This window comes from Opisthocomus hoazin, chromosome 5 (genome assembly GCF_030867145.1).
Source record: "Opisthocomus hoazin isolate bOpiHoa1 chromosome 5, bOpiHoa1.hap1, whole genome shotgun sequence".
NCBI classification, from domain to species: domain Eukaryota; kingdom Metazoa; phylum Chordata; class Aves; order Opisthocomiformes; family Opisthocomidae; genus Opisthocomus; species Opisthocomus hoazin.
Window position 1 is genome coordinate 10,505,688 of NC_134418.1, and position 26,250 is coordinate 10,531,937.

A 26,250-nucleotide genomic window follows, 5' to 3' on the forward strand; every position below is an offset into this window, starting at 1 on the left:
ATTGACCCACTTCAGATGCCCCTGTTTGGAGACCTTTTGTGGTTTGTTCTTGTCTAGAAGGCGGAGATAATCTTCCTGCACCCCAGAACCCTTTTTGTAATACAGAAAACCCCTGCCTATCAGCAAATCTGAAAGCTAAGTCACAGCAGACTACACTAGTTGGTTTACACAGTCAGAGGAGCTGTACTGATTTGTACAGGTATGTACCCATAGCGTAACCACTTACGCACAAGCCAAGCGAGAATCCCACAGAAAGTCTGCAAGGAGATAGACGCAGACATGCCCAAACCTTGCCCACGAGCAAGCATGGGTACCAAGGGCAGAGTACCCGCAGGAGCACTGGCTAACTAGCTCTGCTTAGAGGATGCGTTAGCATGGGAAAACACTGCGCCAAGGCAGCCAAGCTTTTTCTGGCATCCAAGTCTACTTACACAAAACTGACCTGGCTATCCCACAAGGCTGTGCCTTCCATCACACAGGCATATGTGACACAGCTGCTATCTAGGAACAAAGGTGCACACAGGGGGCTGGTTTTGTTGTAGTTATTTGCAGACGCTATTAATACCACAGGTTGAGTTTTACCACTCGCTTAGGGCAGGGACGTTGCCTGGGTGCTGCAGGGGCCCTTGTAACGCCAACGATCCCCCTCTACTGCGCTCCATGCAGCCATAACTTAAGCACCCAGACTGTTGTCCTCTACTTCAATAAATAACATCCCAAGCTGTAGGCTGCACTTCTCCAAATGTAAAACCTTCCCCATGCCAACAAGAGATACCATGAAAGCTGAAGAACCTTAAAAGCTGAATCACATGCCAGGGAGGTGAAGTGACTTTGCCGTGACAAAACGTACATCCACTGTGAGAAGGTTATTCAGCATCCTGCAGTTCAGAATAACTTGCTTTCAAGTTCTGTAAGTCAAATTCACTGACAGCATCAGGCATCGATTCAAAACAAAAAATATGAACTGAAATGGTAGAGAATGAATAATCGCTTGCGTTCTTTTCCAATTCAGCCTATACATGGTAAGGATTTTGCTTAAAGATTTGTTCTTTACTGCACCTTCTGGGACATTCTGAATTATGGCACAATAGAAAAATCAATTAAAATGACTACTGAATAGTTCTTTATCTGCCACCAAATCATCTTCCTCCAGAAGAGATAATATTTCTACAGTGCATTATACATGAATTAGCCCTGCTGCTCTAAATAGATTAGATTTGAGATCCTTTAGCCTGCAGCTTCAGAAGAAGGGTGAGCCAGCAAACCATGGGGTTTATATAAGCACAAACTTATAAATATGTAGCATTACTATAAAATCTAATCTTTAAGAGTTTCCCCCTCCCCCCGTGATTTCTGATCTTTATTAGAAATGACACGAACCAACATTTCTTTTCTGTTGGTTACCCCCCTCTGCATACAGAGGTGTACACTGCTTATCGCGCAGTTCTCAGTCATCCTGCATTCAAAAGCTCTCCCTGGAAGAACAGTAGTGTCTGTGGACGAATAGACAACAATAGATCAAATTTTTAAAGCACAGGGAAATTACTGCACACTTGAATTTCTGGGAAGCTCAGATAGAGTTTCACAGTTGATGGTTGCCTTTTATTTCTCACTTGACCACAGAGATACCACTGCTCTGATAATTGGGCTCCCGGTGTGCCGAAATGATCGCTTAGGCACTGAAGATCAAAGCTGATTGCTTCCTTATTTGCTCTCTCTCATACATCTACTTTCTCTTTTCTTGTTCTTTGACTGCAAGTGCTCTGATATCTTTTAATTCGTTTCTTTATACAATGTTTACCATACTAGGTTTATAGTCCATAACTGACTTCTAAGGACTCCCACAGTAGCTCAGATAAAAACAAAACGAAACAAAACAGAAACAAAAACTTTGGAGCTCTCAGAATGCTTGAATCCTGACCAAAACTTTGAGAATTACACATGCATGGAAGAAGTATGCTTAGTTTATCATCTGACTTTGTCTCTAAACCATACTATGACAACATTTTATAGTCACTTCCCAGAGCTAAACTTTAAAAGAGTTTTCTTCCCATTTTAATGATTTATTTTTTTTATATACATTAGTGTTGTCTCATTTTAATTCTCAGAAAAACCAAAGTACCTTCAAAGTCTCCATCTCTGGCTTTTGCTGCAAGTTCTGAGGAGGATATACTTTCTTGACACAAAGCACAGTCTTCCAGTGCTGCATTCCTTAAACCCTGATTAACTGTAAAACAAACCAAAAAGTACTGAAATTCTTATTTTTACAATTTGCACTTACAATATTCGTGTTAGAACTTCTGAGATTAGATTACAGTAGCATTTATATGTACATCTTCTACTTCTTGCATTTTCTTTACCATGACACAAACAATGTTTTTAAAATTGCCTTTATTCTTTGGAATGACAACAGAAGTGAAAGATGCTGTTATTACAGGACAAAGTCCTCTTACTTCTAGCAGTTTAGCTGCATCCTATATTTTATTTCCCAGTTCTTAATTTGTGTCCTTTACAAAGAAGCAGATTACAAGAACAACCAGAGATTCCCTAGGTGAATCACATCAAATCAAACACAAAGAGAAACTTCACCTTGAAAGTCCCAGGCTTTTATTCACTCGTTTTGTTTACACTTACTGTTATCAATAGCTTTTCTTTTTTTAAATGTAATAGTTCATCCATTAGAAATTATTCCAACTAAGTACTGTTGACTAATATATTTCCTAGTGATAATTCTTTACAGCTCCAGTTTCTTATTACTCTTATTTGAATGTTCAGGAGCTGTTTGATCCTCTCTTCAACTCGGCCTAACCCCATCTTTCATTGCCAATGAAATAACCAGTCTGTCTTCACACCAGGACATTCAGCCACCACAAACATGTTGCGGAAGTTTCAACCACAAGTAATAGAGGACTGTAATGCCTGTTGTGCATTATCCCACTGCAAAGTTGGGTTGGATTGGAGGTTTTTCTGCTAAACTTAACCAAGATTTAACTTAGTGCTTCATACAAAATCCTCAGTGCTTTTAAATGAAACCAGGAGAAAGGGAGAGTTTTCAATCATGTGGAAAGCGAGGGAAAAAAAAGAGAGCTTTTATAACTTTCAGATGCTGATAGTTCTAATCATAACAAAGGACAAAGGTAATTGAAATCTTGCTGGGATGATATGGTTATTTTTAGGTAAGTTAGCAGACTTGCCTCTTTGAAAAAGAGATAATCAAAATGGTGACAAAACATTACTTGCATTGGCTCATGATCTAGTTCTGGTTCCATTATCTTAACTACCTAGAACTATAAAGTGCATATTTTTTTATTTTGAAGCCAAATTCAGCATTCAGCAATTTCTACAAGACAGGCCAGATTTCAGCTTCTTACTGAGCATTCTCATCTTATAGTCTGCTCTCTTTACATAGCTATTTAAACTTCAGAATCAGAGACACATCCTGGTAAAGATGTGCCCTGTGTGAAACAATACCAGGGAAAAAAATAAGTCTACGAAGCCCAGACCCTGCATTCATTATGTTATGCCTATATGGGCCACAAACACTGTTCTGTTATACACAGGAATATGGAAACAAGCAGACACACTCTAAAGGCCTTGACTCTTTTGATATTTGCCTTAAGACGTACTCCTCTGTACCTATACTTCCAGTGACTTCAACCTGTTTACAGTCTGTTTCCATGACTTTTTTTAGTCTTAGGTCAAATCACTGTACAGTGAGCCCTATCAAGAAGTTAAGAAAACATTAAGGAAGCCGTTGTTAAATAGTTCATGGATCCCCATGGGGCTACCGGCAGAAATTCACTATAGAAAACAAATGTTTAAATCTCTTTACCTTTCTTTTGCTTTTCCTTGTCTTCTGTTTCAGGTTTGGTTGCCATAACTTCAAACAAGGTCTTTAAGATACTTCTCAGATCACTAGCATAGTTTGTCTGCAGCTGGTCAGCAACACCTAGGAGTTTGAGAAACAGGTAAACCATAACTAGACTATTACACTACCAAAAAAAGTTTTAAAATTTGTCTGTTGCTAACCAGTAACCACCTCATATTTTTTTTTGAGGGGATCACTTGCTTGTGTGAATGAAAATTGAACATTTAATTAAACTAATTTTCCATAATGGCCAAGTTACATTCTGGCCTTTATGCTACCTGTAGTTTGATACTTATCTTCCTTGTCCTTTGGGAGAAAACACCGAGCAATTCCTTTTGCATCAAAATACAACTGCTGCATCTATCTTCTTCCCCTGAAGACAGGGGGCATCACCAAGAAAACGGAAGCACTTTTAAGCCAAAGCTGTTGCATTCCCACTCTTCATCGCTACAGGTCTAAGATGTCTGCATCTCTGATTCCGCAGGCTGGTCTCCATCAGGTAGCAGGTCTCTCTAGTCTAGTCTGCAACTACGGCCCCAAAACACGGTCTTCCTGCAACTCTGTCTCCAGTCTGTTCTACCATAACTTTATCTGCACCAAAATGGATGAATAGTTTTTACATTCAGAACAAAAAGATACTCTCATACCTGAGATACAGACAAAAAGGCGGTGAATAAGATCATTGCTGCCATGAAATCTCGATCTGATCTTTTCTCGGGTGGCAATTTTAGCAGCCTGCAAAGCAAGCTGGATTTCTTCCTGATCAATGTCATCAGATGAACAAGAACTCGTCATTAAGCTACTGTTGGAGACAAAAAAATTTAAAGAAAAATAATGTAAATCTTCATTCAGTTGTTCAGGATGTTCAGCAAATCCTAAAGGATTTATGACTCAGGCAAGACTACAGCAAACCAGAACTAACTGCTGTAAATTCTTGTTGAAGTTAATCAACACACAATCAATCACCATCATGTTTGATTTTCACTCTGTAGTACAGCTGAAGAAAAATTTTAAGCAGGAAATAATTTGTCTGCATTTTATTGCATTTTCCTTAGCTATTACAAACTGCAGTGCCATTTTTCACATTAACAACTTATAAAAGTTAGACCAAAAATCCAAAGGGGGAATATCAACCTAAAAATGAGAAGGTCAGTTCTGAAGTCAACTTAAAAATGAATTAAGGTGGAAGTTAATTCGAAAAGAAAGAATTTCTGAATTATGTTACCTTAAAATAGTGAGAATAGAATCTAAATATAACCTTACATAAAAAATGGAAAGAAGGGTGATAAAATATAATTTACACAGTAGAGAGGTAGATTAGTCTCCTTATATATCTAACTGTAGAAAATGCTGAAATGTCAAATCATTGTAACAGGATGGCTCATGAACTCCAAAGAGATAGAAGTGTGTCATCAAATATCTACTAAAGATTTAAATTTTCTTTTAAATACCAGATGCACAGTTGCCAGCCATTTCCACCCTCACCCCCTCTTTATGGAGAGGAAGCTTGAAGCAACCTGAGACGACAGGGAAGCTTTGGTGGGAATCCAGCTTCTTCAAATATCAGGAATTACCTAAACCATTTGTAAATCAAGATGTATTTTTTAAAAAACGAAGTACTTGGGGAAAAAGTAGCACTTCAATGGAAAAACCCTTAACTGGGAGTAGATCGCAGGATGTAATTACACTGAAGTCCTATGGATTCACTGTGTTGACCAAAGGAGACATGCATTCCTACTCTGCTATCTTCAGAGACAGCAGAACACTAAACCTTTTTCCCCACATATTGGAAAGAAATTAATCTCAACCCATGCTTACAAAAAAATATGGAATATTTTACTGAGAATTCTACTTTGGTTGTCCAAAACTCCAGAACTCCCTACTACGCAGACAACTACTATGTTAAAAAAGGAAAATTACTGACTGAAATATAGCATGCATAATGAAGGAAGTAGTTTCTAACACATTCCGAGTTCAATCTGCTTTTATTGAGTGCTGAAACATTCCCCACGTTGCAGATCCCATCCCTATGGCAGTATGCATGAACAGTCATTGCAGGATAAGACACATAGGTAACATTTATAATTATTTATAACAAAATTTTATGGGATATAGTTTAGAAATTCTACCTGTAGTCTATACAGGTAATATTTTCAAATGTAAAAATGAATTTATTAGGCCATACAATCTTAAAAGCCCTAGCAAAGACAGAATTGAAAATAAATAAATAGCGGAGAGTAGTTATTGATAGAAATATCAATGGAAAATGTGTACCACAAGTACCTTAACTGGCTTCCCATTCTTTCAAAGACAGAGTAAAAAGCAGGCTTGCAAGAGACTCATTTTGTTCATGTTATCTATTGCTCTTAATGAAAGCAAGTTCTTGTAAAAAGATGTTAGTTTTGTGTTTACAGCTCCCTCAGCACCACAGCTGGCTAGGTTTATTAAAGATACTGAGAACTGAGTGAGAATTCTCTCTCTCAATTTCTCCTTTGCTTTTCCATAGGGAATGTAATATATATATAAAATAATAGCAAGCCTGTCAGTGTGGAAAGGTCTGCGTTCAAGACAATGAAAAGGTCATGTAAGAATGTGGCTTATGCAGGAGTAAACTGAAAGGCGGTAAGAGCCAGGAAGCAATCCCCAATTCACAATGGTACGTGGCAAATGATTGCCTATTTGCCGAAATGCTCACATACACAGATAAAGGAGTTTGTCTGCCTTGTAACACGGCCACATAAGGTCTACTCCCCCACCCCACCTCTTGTTTTTAAGAAATTGCTCTTACAGTGATATACACATCTGCACTATAAGCTGCTCTCCAAGGCAAGCATAGACCTCCTGACAGAGACAAATGCAGTCCGTGTGTGTAACTACATAATCCCAACTCAGTGGTCTCTCTGAAACTTCCAGCAAGCCAAAACCTTAGCACAGGGGAAAGCAGGGGTGCTGATGCAAGGATGACTCTTCCCTCCACATCACAGCTGAAGAAGAAATATTTCAAAGTAAGGTGTTAAGTGGGCAGAGAGCTGCGAAGAGTGCTTTTCAAGAATATAAACTACTTACTCTTTTGCTGTTTTGCAGAAAGGCTCATTCCACAATTCTGTCCAAGCTCTGACCAACTCTAATAATAAAGTTTGCCTTCCCAAGTTTCCTCCAACTGGGAGCAATGCAGTTTTACCTCCAAGGAATGTGGTTTCACCTACCTGTGTTCCAGGCTATTCTGTGTAAGATTCAGTGGTGTGTCATTAAGACTGGTTATGTCCCACCACAAGACTGGCTGGAATCTTTTTGTCCTAAAAATCCCCAGCACAGAGTACATACGAATTGCTTCAGCACTGTGGGATGGAACGTCAGCATGCATGCGTACTCCCATTTCTAAAACACTCTCAGATGCACAGTCACGTGTAAAGTACAATATCCATATACAAGAGGTTCAGAAAAGAGGATATTTTGTATTCAGGATTGCTTGAGCCATGGGAAAGAGAAAAGTGAGCGTTCCAGAATTTAAAACTGGACCCAAGAATCACTACAGAGTTAGGAAGAATTACTCTACCTTCACCAACACAACCAAGTCGGATTTAGACAAAAAAGACTCTCAAAGAATGACTAATGACCATCTGTTCTTTACTTTAAAATATATCTCACTGTTAGAGAACGTAGGCAGAACATTAATGTTGTAGAGGCAGTCAGAAAGACTGTATGAACAGAAACATAGCAATTGTTTCAGATAAAAAGCAAGAGAGACAGCTTTTCTTATAACAGTATTCCAAACAGCAGCGATTGCATCTATGCAAATATAAAAGATTCTCTTGATTTTTTTAAAACTGATATTATAAAAAATAAACCTGAATTTTGATCTACAGAGTTCAGCTTAATTGTTCTTTAAATTATTCTTTCAACCAAGTTATTTTTTCAGTTCTATAAGGAATACCATTCCTACTTGGCTTATCTAACATGCATAATATGGCTCAGAATTCTCAGTTGATACCAGATGTGTAGGAAGCATTTCATTAACATCAGACTACACTCAGATCTGGAATGCTTCACTGCTGATATCTGCAGAATTAAGTATCACTGCAGAATATAAATAGCCATACTAAGTAGCTAGGGACAAGTCCTCATTTTCTCAACTTCTTGGTTGAAGGGAACCCTGCATTACCCAAGGAATTAGGTTAAGAATAGATAAGAGCAAAATAAGCATGGAATTCCCCTTGTGAAATGTTTATCATATATACAATGCTTATCATGTATTTATTTTTCATATTGTAAAACCATTGCAAAGTTAACATATCTGAAGGCAAACATCAAGAAATAAGACATTATGTAAAAGGTTGATTCCAAATAGTAAACCTGCTTATATGTTATAAAGAAACAGATACCCTCTGGCAGATAAAAATGAATTAGCTTTTTACCTAACTTGGCTAGGAATTTTAAAACTACTCTCCATTTGTCACATTAGAAGATTAGCAAGATCTTCAGCACTTTAAAGATGTATCTCTAGAATAGTTGCCTGGTGTCAAAGCAAACAAAACCGAACAATGCAATTGCACACAATATCATCTTTCACTCGTGGAACCAACCTGCTTTACAGCTTTTAAGTTCCAGAGGATACCCGTGAGCCAGGTCAAGTGGTAGTACCCATACATAATGGAAAACAGGACCGTGGAACTAGAAGATTACGACTGACGCTTTCAGAAGTGGTCGGTTGTTTTAAGTAACCATCTGCGATACCGACAGTCTTATGCTGAATTTGTTGGTCCTTGAAACTCATCCAAAACCAGTAAAACCAACAAAGTCTAAAACTGAACTACCAAAGTAAATTGAAGCAAAGTTGTTCCAAATTTAAATATTTTACAGTTGTGCTCAAAAAATAGCCAGCAGTAGAAACCTGTGACGGCTCACAGGTGTTTCATTCTAAATTTGTCTAGAAGCATTTGGTCCATTAATCCCGAAATCTGCTCTGATATGAATGCAGACTGTATGAGAGTCTCTCAAAGAATTTCTCATTACTTACAAGCAAACCCTCAGAGTATCTGAAGTATGCATTAAATATACAGCATTGGCAGATAAAAAGAAAAGTTCACTGTATCGAATACAATGAATACAAAGAAATCAAATAAATCATCGTGTTTTCAGAAGAATACTGAAAAAGCTAAGAAAGTGGTTTGGTTTTATTTGTTAGTTTTCAGAAATCTTAGATCAAAAGCGGTCACTATTTGCAAAGGAGTAACCCAAACATATCTATTCTACTATAAATGATGCAATTATGTCACCAAATTTAACAGGAAAGTAAGATCACCCTCTAAGTCTGATTTCAGGCAAGCTCTGATTGCAACTAATTCTCAGGCACAGATTTCATAAAATTGTTAGTGGTGCCTTTACACTGAGACAGCTCAAGTTCCAGCAAGACAAACTCATCCCCACAAAGTCTAAAAGCAAAACACTTAAGAAGTTCTAAGAACAATACTACAAGTGTTTACCAGAAAAGTGTTAACACATAATTCATTCACCATCCTTACACCATCTGTGTTCTACAAATGCCTGTGACACCAGCGATTCCTATTCGCTTGCTCGAAATCTCCAACAAACGGCACGTGCGTAGGTATAAGTAGCATGCAACCATCTGCAACAAAAGAGGTAACACTTCCTGCTGTAGTGTGAATTCAAAGCTTGCGAATCCACTTTATAGTGAATTAAAATCCCACCTTATCCTCTGTGTACAACATCAATAACACGCTTTTTACCCAACCTACGATATTTAACTTTTTTCTCTCCTATCTGATTTTTTCCATACTTTAAGTAAATTTTAAAAAAACAAACCTAAAACTTTTGCAGCCATATCCGTGTTATTGTCTGCACACAATTTCTAGAACTACTTCAGTAACTGGTACATTCATCCCACTGATAGTCGTGCAGGCTGTAACTGAAACCCCACCACTAACCTGTCAACCTGTCTTTCCCAAGCTATTACTCTTACTTTTATCACTCTTACGTCTATACTTTATAAGGATGTAGTCAACTCTGGGTACTAATTTGTCAAAAAAAAAAAAAAAAAAAAAAAAAAGAAGAAACAACTGCTCCAAAGGCCATATAAAGATCAGACAATAGCTGGGGACAGACAAAGGTTGTATATAGGAGTGACAAGAGGAAAATGATAGGGGTTTGGTAAGAGAAGTACGATTCCATGTCAGTAAAAAAAAAAAAAAGTCACCGCTTCTCACCCTACTTTTTGCAGTACCTCTGGTGTTTCTTTTTGGGTACTCTCACAGGAAACAATAAACAGCAGGTTAAAACCCTTTGGTTTCTAACATGTACTAGGTTTTGATATGGTTGGGAGGAAAATTATGAAATTAATGGCTTCTTACAATTATTTTAAGTGAAGTGGGTGGCTCCACACTCAATTTTAGAGTCACTTAAATCAAATCCAGAACATGTCTTATTATTTGGGTAATAGCATATAGTTATTTAGGTAAGGACCATATTTTAAGGAATTACCCCAGAAGCTACATGTAAAGGAGACTAAAAAAAGCTTTAATTCAGAACTATATTTCTTAACTTTTTAGCCCTAATATTTTACCAAGTCAAGAGTTTTTGTATGCAATCCCTTAGGTATTTACTCTCTATTTTAAAAGAAAAGGCTAAAGAGGGGGGGGGGGGGGGGGGAACACCAAAAAACCATAAAGTGTTCCCAAGGCTTCAAAATTTTGTTTTGAGAAATAAGCAATACAACTGCATGGAAATCCCTCTGTCAGGAACAATCTAGCTAGGCACCACCAGAAGGAGCGGACTTGACTATACTACAGTACTATCACATGTATTAGCAATGGCCAGCTCCATACATGGTAGGACATGTTCAATAAGCCCCATCTGCTGTCAAACTTTTGAATTCCACAGTAGGAGAATTATTTTTCATACACTGCAAGATTTGCAGAAGACCCTTTATAGCATCTTCTGCACCAGTAGAGGTGGGCAATCTGAAGTCAACTGATTGAAATATGCAGTTTGGCTACCAGGATTAGCCATGGGTCCTGCACTTGGGTCACAACCACCCCATGCAACGCTACAGGTTTGGGGAAGAGTGGCTGGAAAGCTGCCTGGTGGAAAAGGATCTTGGGATGTTGGTTGACAGCCGGCTGAACATGAGCCAGCAGTGTGCTCAGGTGGTCAAGAAGGCCAATGGCACCCTGGCTTGTATCAGGAATAGTGTGGCCAGCAGGAGTAGGGAGGTGATCGTGCCCCTGTACTCGGCACTGGTGAGGCTGCACCTCGAGTACTGTGTTCAGTGTTGGGCCCCTCACTAAAAGAAGGACATTGAGGTGCTGGAGTGTGTCCAGAGAAGGACAACGAGGCTGATGAAGGGTCCAGAGAACAAGTCCTATGAGGAGTGGCTGAGGGAGCTGGGGCTGTTTAGTCTGGAGAAGAGGAGACTGAGGGGAGACTTTATTGCTCTCTACAACTACCTGAAAGGAGGGTGTAGTGAAGCAGGTGTTGGTCTCTTCTCCCAAGTAACTAGCAATAGGATGAGAGGAAACACCCTCAATTGGATAGAAATAATCCTAATATAGATTGGATATTAGGAAGAATTTATTTCCTGAAAGAGTGGTCAGACATTGGAACAGGCTGCCCAGGGAAGTCATGGAGTCTCCATCCCTGGAGGTGTTCAAAAAACGTGTAGAGGTGGCACTTCGGGACATGGTTTAGTAGGCATGGTGGTGTTGGATTGACAGTTGGACTTGATGATCTTAGATCTTGGTCTTTTCCAACCTGAATGATTCTATGATTCTAAGTAATGTGTTCAATCAGGAAAAACTCCTGAGCATTGAAGACTACTGAAATTGAAATTAAAAGCAATAACTTCTGCCCCCCACTCCAGCAGCTTCTCCAGCTGCCCACTCTGTTGGAAGAACATCATGTTGAATCCTTCCTCAGCTCTTCAAACCTCGAACTGCAGAACATTCTCGTATTTACCATGTGGAACTTTTCAAAAACCACAGCTGTTGAACCAGCATGTTGCCAAACAGATCAACCATAAGAAACTCTACCTAGACAACCGGCTTATTCAAACTCATTACCACTCTGGCCTGGATTTTCAGAAGAATGCAGAGATACCGTATTTCAAATGGGAATTAAAATAAACAACATTGTTGATGCAGGATATATCAGCTTTAACAGTGTTCTCTCCCAAATAGCTTTTTTGTTCATTATAGATAAAAATTCTATACGAGTGAGTATCAACAAGTAACTTAAAACATTAGTAATCAACAGGCTGCTTTCTAACCAGCAAATTCAATGGCAGATACTTGCAAGGTAGTACATTTACTATTTGTCTTAGAATTTAAACCAAAAACGGATAAAACCTGCAAGATAAAGGTATTGTAAAATTCAAGAAAAAATAGACTGAAAATATATTAGAATTGCTGAGGTTCTACTAAGATTTTCTCAGTTCCACCACTGTGGTTCTTTTTCTAGCACTGCCTTGTAATCAAGCATGCATTTTAAGCTCTCAAACGTTCACTCACACTGTAAAAGGACAAATAATACGAAATCAGAGCACAGAAATATTTAAACTTCAAAAATAATCCTGACTGGAAAAACTGAAAGTTAAAAACTGAAAGAGGATAGCACTTATGAAGAAACAGTACTTAACATCAGCTCTGCTACCTGATACAGGGACAGAAACACATCCGTCCCAGCTTTTACACCTTGTCCAGAACTCGACACAGGACAGAGAACTTGGATACAAATACTTTCAAGGGCAAAGAGTCATTTCATACAGCTCTTCAGCAATGTCCTCTGCAATACGCAAGCAACCACTCTGTATGGCATAGTAAGAAGTGAATTAATTTAGCATCCAATTCCAGCAAATACTCTCTTGAGTTGCAACTCCTGTTTGTGGCAGAAAGAGACAGAAGCAGCACGGAAAAACATTATCCAGCAAGAAGAACTCTGAGGGACAGGGAGACTTATTAGCACAACATTTTCATGTCTCCTCCATCAGTTCCCTCAAAAAATAATACAGAGCAACCAGCTGAAGTACTTAAAGCATCTGAAGGTCTAGGAGAATCCCTCAGGAATTCGGTATCCAGCCGTGGGAGTCAAAGCTGAGAAGCTAATTAAAGTATTAGGTGGAGACCTAAAATTAATTAGAAAAGAAAGCTTTCTCAATTTCTCACCTTCAATGCAGCTATAAGTATGAGGAAATCCTCTCTTTTTTCCTCCAACATAATTCTGGTTTTACAACGTATCTTAGTTTTAGGCTTTGTCAAAAACTCTGCAAAACTTGAGGTTACTATAGTGATTTTAGTTAATTACACAATCTCAAAACTCCCAAACATGCTATTCTAAGGGTTTTTCTGGGGAAAAAAACCAATTTGTAAAATAAGACCTAATTTCTGAAAGCTAGTAATTTTTGTTCTATTAGTAGCACAGGAAGCACCAAGTGACATTCAATAACAGACTTTTACACCTCATTAAAATGAACACGTTTATAAATGTGACCAAATTAGTAAAAATGAAAATGACAAGTAAGCTATGTAGAAACAAGAACACAAACGCATTACGATCACTTTTGTCAGTCTCCAGCCAGATGACATGCCACCTGGAATACAGGCCCAAATGGCAAATTTTGGGGAGTCTACCGCTTTCACTAGGACAGATTCATTGCCTCTGCCACTGATGCTAGTCAGCTTCATACATTGCCCTATTTCACTTGATTTACACAGAGAGGCACATACTTCATATTACATTTACTTCAACCATGTTGGATATTTTAACATTGCTAAAATATGAAGTTGATCATTTTAATATGGAAAGACAAAAAAAACTTTGAAATACTGAATTTTCACCTTCCCACTGTAGCAAGCACTCGCTAACAAGCAGTTCTCACAAGCTGCCTGGGTTATTCCTTGAGAAAATAAAATCTGCATCAGTTACTTGCTACTGAAGACAAAGACACGCATATAATATACCCAAAAATACTTTGTGGAATTTCTTAAAAGGGAACACTACAGCATAGAAAATGCTGCACCATTTGGATATTTGATTTTTTTTCTTCAGGGTGAAGAACAAGATAGACATAAGACAGATCAAGAAGAATCCTGGCGCTGAAAAACCAGAGACATCTGCTTCAGTCACATATGTCTCGCTGACTAAAATCACCAGGAAAAGCTGACAGACCTCATCAATGACAACTTTTTTGTTTTGCTGGTACTGCTCAGCTGGTTGTTAGGGCAATGGATGTAGCAGCAAAGCAATAAGATTGTACACAGCAGCCTGGTTATGATTGTATTAATATGCATATTAATTGCCCTCACACTGCTTGAGTGACAGAACTATAAAAAACATCACAGACTGAGAGTGCCTAAAACACACACTGACAATCTGCAGTTCCAAACCATTAGGCAGGAATAGCACCTATTCTAGAAGGTATTCTGATTTGCTCCAGGTATAAACCCCTGTCTCTTCCCACAACTCTTCTCACTGAACTCTTTACTTCCATGGCAGTAATACAGTACATGTAAAGCCATTATCACCAGCCTTTTCCTGGTTATTAGCAGCCTTTCCATAAAGAAAAGCTCTACAGAAAAAAAGGGGGAAATAAAATCTACAATAACACATTAATCAAAACAAAAATGACAACACCAAACATCAATGCAGAATTATTCTGTCATTTTACCTAGCATAAATGAACATAACCTGATCAGGCAGACTGCGACCCATCAGTTAAAACCACATTGTTAACCTATTTGTTGTCCTCCACGCTATCATCTCTAAGATCCCCAGAGTAGTTGTGGTCTCTCTATTAAAAGTTGTGGGCTTGTAATCTGTGCTGTAGCTTTGATAGCACAGATGAATGCATAGCTCTGGACCATGAGATGAAAGAACTCAATTCTCCCAGTATAATTCACAGTCCTGCTGAACGACCAAGTTATTTTGCCTTTTCTTGCATCCTCTCAAGGCACTGAGTTCTACTGATGAAAAAGCACAGTATAAAGCCTGTTTTTGTAAAGAACTGTCTACCCACAGGGCTTGGCTTAGTCTGTGAGATGGGTAAGGAACTGGCTCCCAGGTCACGCTTGGAGAGGGGTGGTCGATGGTTTTCACTCAGGCTGGCAGCCTGTCACAAGTGAGGTCCCCCGGGGATTGACCCTGGGCCTCACACTGTTCAACATCTTCCTAAGTGCTCTGGACGATGGCATTGAGAGCACCATCACCACGTTTGCTTCAATGCTGCATCAACGAAAACAGATCAGATCCTGGGTGGCATCCGTAGGGACCTTACTAGGGAGATAAGAGATGTGATCATTCCACGCTACCAAGCGCTTGGCAGGCCACGCCTGGAGTACTGTGTCCAGTTCTGGTCTCCACAATTCAAGAAGAGACATACACAGACTGAAGAGGGTCTAAAGGGGAGCCATGAAAATAATGGAGAACCCGTCCTACAAGGAGGCTGAAGGAGTTAGGTCTTGTCTCCCTGGAGAAGAAAGAGAAGGTTTGGGAGGACCTTGTCACAGTTTTCCAGTACGTAAAAGTACAAAGTAGTTTTGTAGTACTGTAGTTCCAGTACAAAGAGGATGGAGGTGCTCTCTTCACAAGGAGCCACATGGAGAGGACAAGATGCAAGAGGAGAAATTTCATCTTGATATAAAAAGATAAATATTTTACACTGAGAACAATCAATCACTGGAACAACCTCCCCAGGGATGTGGTAGAGTCCCCATTGCTGCAGGTTTTCAAGATGCAACTGGACAAGGTGCTAGATAGGCTCCCCTTCCCACAACAAGTTGGCTCAGATGATCTTCTGAGATCTCTTCCAACCTGGGCTATTCTATCATTCTATGAACTGACTGGCAACGCAGCTTCATACAGTCTCCTGCAAAACACCCTCTATTTCAGAAGCAGGTAACGAAAATTTCATCTCATTTATACACTAAGACAACATTCCCTGCCTTGTTTCACACTTGTGTTTATACTAACAGGGATATTCTCAAAACGCACAGTGAAGTAAGAGATACCATTCAACTACAGACAGCAAGCCAACAACCTTGGGGTTTGCCCACATGTATGGAAATACAGATATTCCAACAGAAATAGCCAGAAAAATGTCCCACTAATTGCTGGCAGACTCCTGCTGTTTCGGCATAGACTTGTGTCACCATGCATTTCAGATGCCTCCTTTTACAGACTGTAAATAACATATGCTAAATTCCACCACCAATTTTTGTAAATGCCTAAAACTGTAGAAAAATATACCACAAACCACCAATATTTAGGCCACAATGACATATCTTAAAAAAAGTGACTGCTGACTAGAGAAGACATGTATTTTATCATTAAGGTTAGTTTTAAACATTATTATTTATATTTAAAGTTGTCATGTATTGGCTCATCATAACCTTAAAATCAAGAGGCAGGCTTTACCATGTACTCTCGGCAGGCAAACGCTTTAATACAAATTCATCAGTATTTCCTCCTCCCATGCACTTACGCCAAAAATTCCACTGAGGCTTGAAATCAACTAATTGTAACTACTTTGTTCTTCTGTTGTCTCACCTATTTTTCCTCATCATTCCCAAAACAACACTTTTCTTGCCATTTTCTAGCTCCGTTCTTTCAGAGAACTTGGCTTTAAGCATATGAAGCAATCTCATTCTGTTAGCATATTAATAGCCTTCACTTAGGTTTCCACTCAAATTAATGGCTCTCAGGATCTTGCCCAATAATTCTAATGCAGGTTGAAAGCCGACAGCCAAATTCCCTGCAAACAGTTTATTTTTAAAAGCTACTGACTTTAGCTCTTCCAACACTGAAATGGATAAGATTCCAGCAGTGTATTTTATTAGCTGCCTATATACAATTCAGTAAGTTATAGTTATATTAAAAATTGTTCTAAAAATTTCATTTATGAAAAAGTAGTCATTAAAAATGAAAAACTGGATGGATTGTTTCCTGGAGCTAATATAAGCAACAGACCAATTGCCATTTCCCTGCTGTAGTTACAAACACCTCATTTGCACTCAAGTCAGCAGTACTATTCCACAGTCACACTGAAGCAACAAAAAAATTCTGCATACTCTTGTGAGTTTGCATAAAAACACAGTTTCTCTGCAATGCTCTGAAATACATGGAATACATTTATTCTCTGCTGAGAAAGCTGACTACTGATCAGTCTCAAGTCCAGATACTGCTTAATGAACAATCATCTTCCGAACTGGGCTGAACATTTAACTTGACCATGAGACCACTGAGACCAGAGGGAGGAACCTCCTACACAGATCAGGTAGCAATGAAATGATCAACCTTTCCCTTAGCAAAACCATTTGAGAAGTCCCCTGTGCTTTTTTTTTTTCTTCTTCAATTTGTGCTCTACAATCCTTGAGCAAGGTTTTAAAATGTTTTTCAAATGACTGTGTGAGCACAGTCAGTAATCAAAGTATGCAATCATAGTTCTGATTTAGAGACTGAAAATCTCTGGCCCAGATGCATTTCAACAAATTACACGTTCAGCCAAGGTTTCCACTTTTCTCCATAGACTAAAGAGGGAACCTACAGCAGCAAAACTCCTAATTTAGGTCTATCAGTTTGGTGCCTAAAATTAGGAGGGATGAATATAGCTCAAAAAATTACACAGCACTGCTTGACAACAGAAAAAGTCTAAGGCAGTAATCACAGGCTGATTTGAAGCAGCCTCCTTTAACAGGCCCCAAACGGTTCCTACAGTCCTAACAGCTTTTTCCTCCCAGTAAAAACCAAAACGGCACACAATGCCCCACGGGTTGAACGGTGCTCTGGGATCCAAGGAGTAGGAGTTTCCTCCCTGGTTCTCTATGTGGAAAACAATAAACGTATACATATACAGGATTCCATATATACAATACTGCACTGTTTCAGTTCCATTCAGTCTATGCCATTTAATACACGAGCAGCTCACTGAACACTCCGTGCTATTCTGGTGAAGCTGTGCTGGCTACCAGGGCAGAATTGTCTGAAGGCACTTCAAAACACACTGCAATCTGACAACACCACTTTCAGCCTCAGTATTGATTATCTAACCGTGCAAAGGAATTGTTTCTGAGTCACGGGGACACTGAAAGGCCACATAAATGCATTTCAAGAATTCTATGTTTCACTAATTATTTTTCAGAAAAAAATGCAAATGTTACATTTAAGTTTCTCATTGTTGTTAAGTGAAAACAGCAAGAAATTAAGCACATTAAAATGGCGTATTTCAGAGAAAAAGGAAACCATCAAAAAACAATTTAGATATTATTTTGGATATGCACATGACATCAGGGAGAACTTACTTCTTCCAGGAAAGAACATTTTGTAGAGACGGGCTTTGCAAGGAACATGCTTGTTGTAGTAAACAAATGATACGGCTCCAGAGAATTTGTTTAGTAGCCAAATAAAACTTTTTAGGTAATAGAAGATAAAAGAACAGGGGAGCTCCTTCAAAATAACATATTCTAAAATATAATACAAATAGATGTACTGAATATTACATTTTTATGCATGTAGATCTAGGAACATAGTACTGTGAAGCAGACTTCTGAGCTTTTTTACCCTTCTTTTATTTTATTAAAGTTGTTAAAAGGAGTTTAAACTTTTTTAAAACTAAGTATTTCAAAAGGGGAAATTCAAGTATTCAGTATAGTCAAGCAGGCTCTTGGCTATTTTTTTTATTGGATCATAATCTACAGCAGCTAGCTCTCTAGTAATATCAATCAGATACAGTCTGTAAAAATAGATAACTTGGATTTCTTGCATGAAACCTAGGGATGATACAATGCCATTAATCAGTGGACAAAGGCACAAATGCACATGTACAAATACTGCCTTATAAATCAAACTTCAAGGAAAACAAAACCTGAAATTTACCTAAGCATCAATACAGTGGCAACTGCAATACTAACATCCAAAGGCAGCACACTAAGGCCTTCAAAAGAGGTGGAGCACCTAATGAAGATTTACATATTCTCACTGATCCAGTTGCACCTGAATAATAACTGAGGTTAATTCTATCATCTGTTCAGACAGCCCTGTGTGAAACAGTCTCTGATGTACACCGTATTTAGAAGAGGGCAACTGCTGCATGCAGGTAAACTGGGTTTTGTTTGAAGAACATTCGAAAAGAAATATATTTCTAAATTAAAACATGAAAATTGTCACAGCTTTCTGCCCTTATTTTAAAAACACAGAACTCCAAAAAAAAAAAAACTGAGCCCGAAGATGTGCACATCCTAAGAAAATACATATGTACTATTTCCTCTATGACTGCTAGAAAAGACCTTTTAACCCTCTTTTATGATCCCCAAACCTAGACAAAATTGGGAATTCCTGAAGCTGAAATTAAGTGCTGGATGATCAAAAAAGGAGGACAGGCAGCAGTGGAAGATCTACCTCAATGGAAACAGTGGTATTTCAGTCTGCCTGTACCAGAGCAATTATGTTATTGCACACAACATATGCAATGTATCACACACGTATGTTACACACACCCTAAAAAGAGCAAAGAACTCACATTTCTCCGTTAGTAACATTTTTCTGCCCTAAACTTTATTCCTCTATTATTCTCATTAAGTGCTCTGAACAGAACTAATTAAGTTAAAACTCTCATGCAGTTTCAGAAGACGAGAATATAAACTAGTATTCTTAACAATTTTGGCCAACAACGAAAGAAATGTCTCAAGAAATGCTATATGGACAAATCGAAGGGAGATCATAGACATACATAATTCATTGCTGTATGCATTAAAACTTTGCCGTAAACAGTTGCCTCTCAATTGCCACAGCGCTGAAGAAAACTGCTAGAAAAAAATAAAAGCACCTGCTGTTCAAAAGGACGAATACTCAGAAGTGTTGCTGTCACTTGATTATTAATTCAAGGAAAATTTTTAACCAAGCATAACCCAATACCATTTGTCAAATCTGACTGCGAAGTGATGTTATTACCTCAGAGCGTATATGCTGGAGAGACTACATGTAGTGACAGAAACACTCTCATAGTCACTGCTGGAGATGGAGCTGAGGGGGGAATCACGTAAGCCATCCCGAGAACTGAAAAAACATATGGAAACAAAATGAAATGCTGAAGTGAACGAAGGTTAAAAACAGAGCACTGTGATAACTCATGGCTTGTCACGGATCATACAGAAATGCATAAACTGGCAGTTATATTTTTTGCTCTTCAGAACACGATACAAACCTATTCTGTTTTCTTCCCAAATGGACCAACAATTTGGCAAAGTCAGGGGCCATGCATTCTGTAAAAATCTTCAATTTAATTCACATCATATCGTTAAAACATTCAGGAAAGAACCGAGGATCTTACATTTTCATAGGGTCTAGAAGAAATAGCGTGCCCATGCTGCCAAGTGTGGTTTAATGTTACAAGAAAGATAGTACAAAACTGAAAGTTCCTCAAGTCGCTGCATGTTTCAGCCTAAGACACCCTAAACAATAAGCTTCAAGAACTTCTGAAATATCATGGCAAGTTTGATCTAGCTTTGCTTCCAACAGGAAGGAAAAAGTCTGTGAGAAAGCAGAAAGCTGACTCTTCAGTGAAGAAGACAAAGGTAATACCCCCACCCCTAAATGTGCTCAGTCCCTCTAACTGCCACACGTATACCACAGCTTTTGTGCTTTAAACCAACAGATGAGCAGGAAGAAGCAGGCCTATGGCAAACCACTGATGCTCCATCAGAGCAAATCCACTAGCTACTAAATAAAAGGATATGAATAATTTAAATGAATGGTACACAACTTCACTGGCATTCCTGGGCTAATGAAAAGCCTTTAAATAACACATCAATTTAGATCTTACATCATACTATCAACATAAACTAGGATTAGAAGATTAAAAATAGTTTTGCAAGCACTACAGAACTATATCGGAAATACCAATTTTTTTTGTCTCGGTAACAATTTACTGCTCAGCTACTAGAAATTCCATAAGCTGAAAAAATTAAATTATACTAGATATGAAAATATGTGATCTTGAGCAGAGGTATTAAAGCTGTATTGGCTCTAGGCAGTGCAGAAGAATCATTCGAGCCTGCTGAACTCAAATGTTCAGGCAACAGAAATCTTTGGACAACGCAGAGAGCAGCCTAAGAAACCTATTTAGTTAAGAGATGTAATTATATAGGTCAGGATTATTTTACCTTACTTCTCCACAATTACTAGCAGATTTTTTTATGCTCTTTTTGATTTGTAGGTGTATGCAGGGTACATATACAGAGCAGCTACGTTCCAAATTCTTTTCTTCTACCAAATTTACTATTGTAGTTATTTTTGCAGCTAGAAGTCTGGAAGAACGCTTAAGGGGAATTCCTCAAAGCAGCATATGGAAGGTATGTGCTCTAATCCCACTAAGAAATAATAGGATTTGTTTGCATACCTCCCACTAATTGCTTGGAAAATGTACTCCATGTTCCTCATTTCTGATTGCCAATTTGAAAATAAATCCCAAGTGCATTATGCTTTAGTTGAAAGCAGAGCTGTCACAACTGGAAAATAATTTTATCAGACTTGAACAAAAATCTGTTTAACTTTCGTTTTATATGATTTCCCTTGCTAATTTTGCTCATTATGAAGAGATATATGCATTTAAACAAAGGCTTACTCTTTTATAGCTCATCACCTTTACCCACCCAATCTTACAATACGGTCATGCTACTAAAATGTACTTTTGCTATCTGTTTTATGGAAGCTAAATGATATTAAAAAACCATTAACATGTGATTTCACGGCATGATTGAGCAGCAGAACCCGTCTCGCAAAGATGAAATGTATTGTTCAGAACAAAGCAATCTTTGAACAGCAGAACCAGGAAACAAGAACAACTAGCAAACTCAGCACCTTCTTTTATTCTCCCTCCCTCCCCTCCCTGCCATTTCCAGCTTTTTGCAGCATAACAATCCTGCCAGCTGATTTGGGTAGCAGCACTTTTTCTGAACAGTGTCTGGTTTGCTGTCCTTCAGTGCTTTCTGTGAAGCTCTGCCCGATATATTTGAAATCCAATCAAAATATCTCTGAAGCAGCGGTAATATTTATTGTCGACATTGTCCCAAGTCACAAAATCACCTTCTGTGCTGAGCTAACTGTGCAGCGGACGGTCCAAGCCAGAAGGCACAACCTTAAAGAAGGCGCAAAGTACTAGACTGTGACAGTAAGCAAACTTCATGAGTAACCTCAGAACATAATGGCACATGATCAGCTTACCAGATTATCAAATATCTCAGTGCTATCGTTAGTTTAATCCTCATAGATGTTTCACTGATCAGCTTACAAGCATCATCTCATTCCTCTTCTCCATACTATTTTTCCCCTCCTTTGATACCTCTCTCACCTCTAACCAGTCCCTATTAGCATAACTTTTTCTTATCAGTTCCACTACCTCATCTCTTTAAGCCTTAACACCATTTGCCATTCCAAACTGCTTCATAAATGCCTTCGTTTTCCACTGCTCCATCTTCTACTTGGTGCACAAGCCTGGCCATGCTGAGCCATCCGCTGATTTCAGGATTAGATATCCATCTGGGCAGTCATCGTTTGGCAATGGAAACTGCTTGGACACACCTGACACAAACCATGCTCACAGAAGTTAAGTTTGTTGTAGTAAAGGATATGCAGTTTTGACAATTACTATGTGCAAACATTTTTCTCACTCCTGTGTACCAATACAGATTGAATTTTTGTGCCAGAAATATTTACATTTCATAATGTTTCTTTCTGGTTCATATTAAGGCTGTAACTCTTCAGATAAGAAATTCTATGTTTATTTAGTACCAAGAAATGGGAAACCAATAATGATAACTCTGTTTTATACCTTTTTTCCTAAAAAAACCCCAACAAATAAAGAGAGTCCTGACATACTCACTGCATTCTGTCTCAGTACACACAGATTCAGGATACCTCTTTGTAGAATTTTCTTCTCATTAGTATCTGCCCAAAGATTCGCTCAGCTTTTCCAAGATGCTGGTAGATTCTGAGGTGAATTGACCTGCTTTTCCCAACTCACAACTCCTGTTCTCAGCTGCTGGTAGCTTGGCACACGTGCTCATTAGCACAATTATAAGAAGAGACGGTGTGTGCTCACAGACACATTCCGCAGCTGATAGCAGCTAACCCTTTCTTCCCACACCAGCCCATGGGCAACCTGAACTTCACCGCATCTCATGTTCATTTGAAATTCATGCCGTGTTGGATTGGAATTCATAGAACTGTTTAAACTGTGTACGGTGGCAAAAGTTTGTTTTACTGTGAGGTCTTTAACGCCTACAGTATTACTTTAAACATTACATTCTAGCATGGGATAAAACCACCATTCACCCTCATCCAAATAGAATTCTTCAGCACTTCCGATAAAAATACAGAATAAAGATTTGAGGAAACAGACCTAAGTGACCGGGTGATGCGGCTCCCTCTTTTCATGGAATACTGGCAGACTGAACTAATGAACCATTTATTTAAAGCTGTTGACTATTTTTTGTAACTAAGTAAAAGAGAAAAAAAATTGAAAGCCACCTTTATCCTGGCTTACATGCTCTTTTCTACTGGAACGTGTTGCCAGCCTCTTACATTTAATTAAACCTCTCATTGTTTCACAGAGATATGATTACCCGAGTAATAGTTGCAGTCTGTGTTACATTAGTTAATTAGCATAGATCTTCATTGTCTATCTCACACTACGAGAGCTAACTCTAAAGACTCACATGTCAGCTACACCAAATCCACTCAAATAAGTGTCTTTTAAAACTGTTTTACCTACTATAGTCATTTCAGGAATCTGTATGTTTAATACAGTTCACTGTTGCTTCATTTGTTACATGGATGTGGTAAAAGGGAAGCTGATATAGAACACTGACACCTTTTATTTGCATGCTAAGGCTTCATAACAGCAGCCACGTTATCGGATACCGCACAAAATCCGTGTTCGACAGACAAAGTCAAACACTGCCACTTCTAATTTGAGACTTGTATTGTTAAAAAGCAGAAGGGGAGGAGGAACTGAAAAAATTCATTTACACTCCATCTGAGCTTGGTCAGTTGCACAAAGAAAAGAACCAGAATACCAGAAGGGGAACAGAGGAATTCCAACCAATGGCCAGCTAAAGGAATGCTTAAGGGAAGTTTTGCAGTTTAAAAGCTGGTATTTTGTTCCAAATCAACTACTATTTCCTTCTTGCTGGTAAGTTTACTTACTCCTGAATAGCTAATTAAAAGACCAATCAATACAAAACACTAAGCAGACATTTTTGTTTATGTGAACATGCACAGCTGTCCATTAATTTTTATGGAAAAGGCAAGTTTGTAATGTAAAGAGACACACAATTTTCTTAAGTCTTACTGTGATGGGAATATTACATGGAAAGCATAAATTTAAGACATTTAATCAAGCTAATTTGCATTGCAATATCAATTTATCTAGTTTTGCTAAAGGAGCACATATAGAATCAAATGCTATAAGCTAAAAGACAAGCTAGAAAGGTAATTTGTGAGAATTTGGGTTTCTTTTTTTAAATGTAAATGCTAGCCATCCCAAAATACAAACTGTCCTGTGAGCAAAAGCTGAGAGAGTTGGGGCTGTTCAGCCTGGAGAAGAGAAGGCTCTGGGGAGACCTTACTGCAGCCTTCCAGTACTTGGAGGGGGCTTACGAGAAAGATGGCGGCAGGCTTTTTAGCAGGGCCTGTTGCGATAGGACAGGGGGTAATGGTTTTAAACTAAAAGAGTGTCGATTTGGGCTGGATATAAGGAAGAAATCTTTTACCATCAGGGTGGTGAGGCACTGGCATAGCTTGCCCAGAGAGGTGGTCGATGCCTCCTCCCTGGAAACGTTCAAGGCCAGGTCGGACAGGGCTCTGAGCAACCTGATCCACTTGAAGATGTCCCTGCTCATTGCAGGGGGGGTGGATTAGGTGGCCTTTAAAGGCCCCTTCCAACCTCAACCATTCTATGATTCTTTTCCATGCATAACAACCCCATGCAATGCTACAGACTTGAGGAGGAGTGGCTGGAAAGCTGCCCGGCAGAAAAGGATCTTGGGGTGTTGGTGGACAGCCGGCTGAACATGAGCCAGCAGTGTGCCCAGGTGGCCAAGAAAGACAACGGCATCCTGGCTTGTATCAGGAATGGTGTGGCCAGCAGGAGTAGGGAGGTGATCTTGCCCCTGTACTCGGCACTGGTGAGGCCGCACTTCGAGTACTGTGTTCAGTGTTGGGCCCCTCACTACAAGGACATTGAGGTGCTGGAGCGTGTCCAGAGAAGGGTAATGAGGCTGGTGAAGGGTCTAGAGAACAAGTCCGGTGAGGAGATCCCGAGTGAACTGGGGCTGTTTAGTCTGTAGAAGAGGAGGCTGAGGGGAGACCTTGTTGCTCTCTACAACTGCCTGAAAGGAGGGTGTAGTGAGGCAGGTGTTGGTATCTTCTCCCAAGTAACTAGCGATAGGACAAGAAACGATGGCCTCAAGTTGCGTCAGGGCAGGTTTAGATTGGATATTAGGAAGAATTTCTTTACTGAAAGAGTGGTCAGACATTGGAAGAGGCTGCTCAGGGAAGTGGTGGAGTCACCATCCCTGGAGCTGTTGAAAAAATGTGTAGATGTGGCACTTCGGGATATGGTTTAGCAGGCATGGTGGTGTTGGTTTGACGGTTGGACTTGATGACCTTATTAGTCTTTTCCAGCCTATGATTTTATGATTTATAAAGATGCAATGACTTAAAATCTTAAACTGGGAATTAAGTATTAAGTCTTAAATTAGAATTAAGAATTAGGTCTTAAATTAAGAATTATTCTTAAATTAAGATTAAATTTATCTTAAAGTTGCTGTCCTGAAAACGTGCACACATGTAACACATTGCTAAGGAGCAAACAAAATAAAATACAGGCAGAAAAATCAAAATTAGAAACCAACTGTATAAAACAGGTGTTCATCTTTTTACAAAGTCATTCTAATATGCTGAGAAAATGAAATTTTAAATATATTACAATATAGGTTGTTGTAATACATAAATATATTACAATATATACAAATTTAGACTACAGAATTGCAACACTAAGAAGTGGGAATACCGATCAAGAGAAGAATAAATTATTCATCTTATTCTAGAATTGCAATACAGATCAGCAAACAACAAAACATGCTTTCCCAAGGATGCCTCATTCCTCCTCCTTACACTGCAAAAGCATATGGCAAAATATTCTATTTTTTAAGCCCCCACAAATAAATGTGAACAGCGCCAGCATCTAACAGCTGATGGACACCACTAGAGCTTGCAGAAAGTGTGAAGATATGAAGTTCTCGTCTCTACCAACTCCAGCTCCTTTTGTCAGTTATCAGGTGCACTAAAAAAGACTTCATCAAGAGTACACTCACCAA

The 26,250-nt window shown here is 38.8% G+C and overlaps 1 protein-coding gene across 3 annotated transcripts in view; it reads right to left on the reverse strand.

Annotated features, from left to right (window-relative positions):
- The window catches only part of ZFYVE28 (zinc finger FYVE-type containing 28), a 177,302-nt gene that overhangs the window by 19,865 nt on the left and 131,187 nt on the right, over positions 1 to 26,250 (reverse strand). For 2 of the 3 annotated variants that reach the window (XM_075420388.1, XM_075420387.1), the window contains 4 exons: positions 19,823 to 19,927; positions 4,516 to 4,670; positions 3,833 to 3,949; positions 2,123 to 2,227 (listed from right to left, as the gene is read on the reverse strand). In XM_075420388.1, coding sequence (XP_075276503.1) covers positions 2,123 to 2,227; positions 3,833 to 3,949; positions 4,516 to 4,670; positions 19,823 to 19,927 — 482 coding nt within the window. The remainder of the gene's footprint in view (positions 1 to 2,122; positions 2,228 to 3,832; positions 3,950 to 4,515; positions 4,671 to 19,822; positions 19,928 to 26,250) is intronic. The other variant, XM_075420389.1, reaches the window with a different exon arrangement.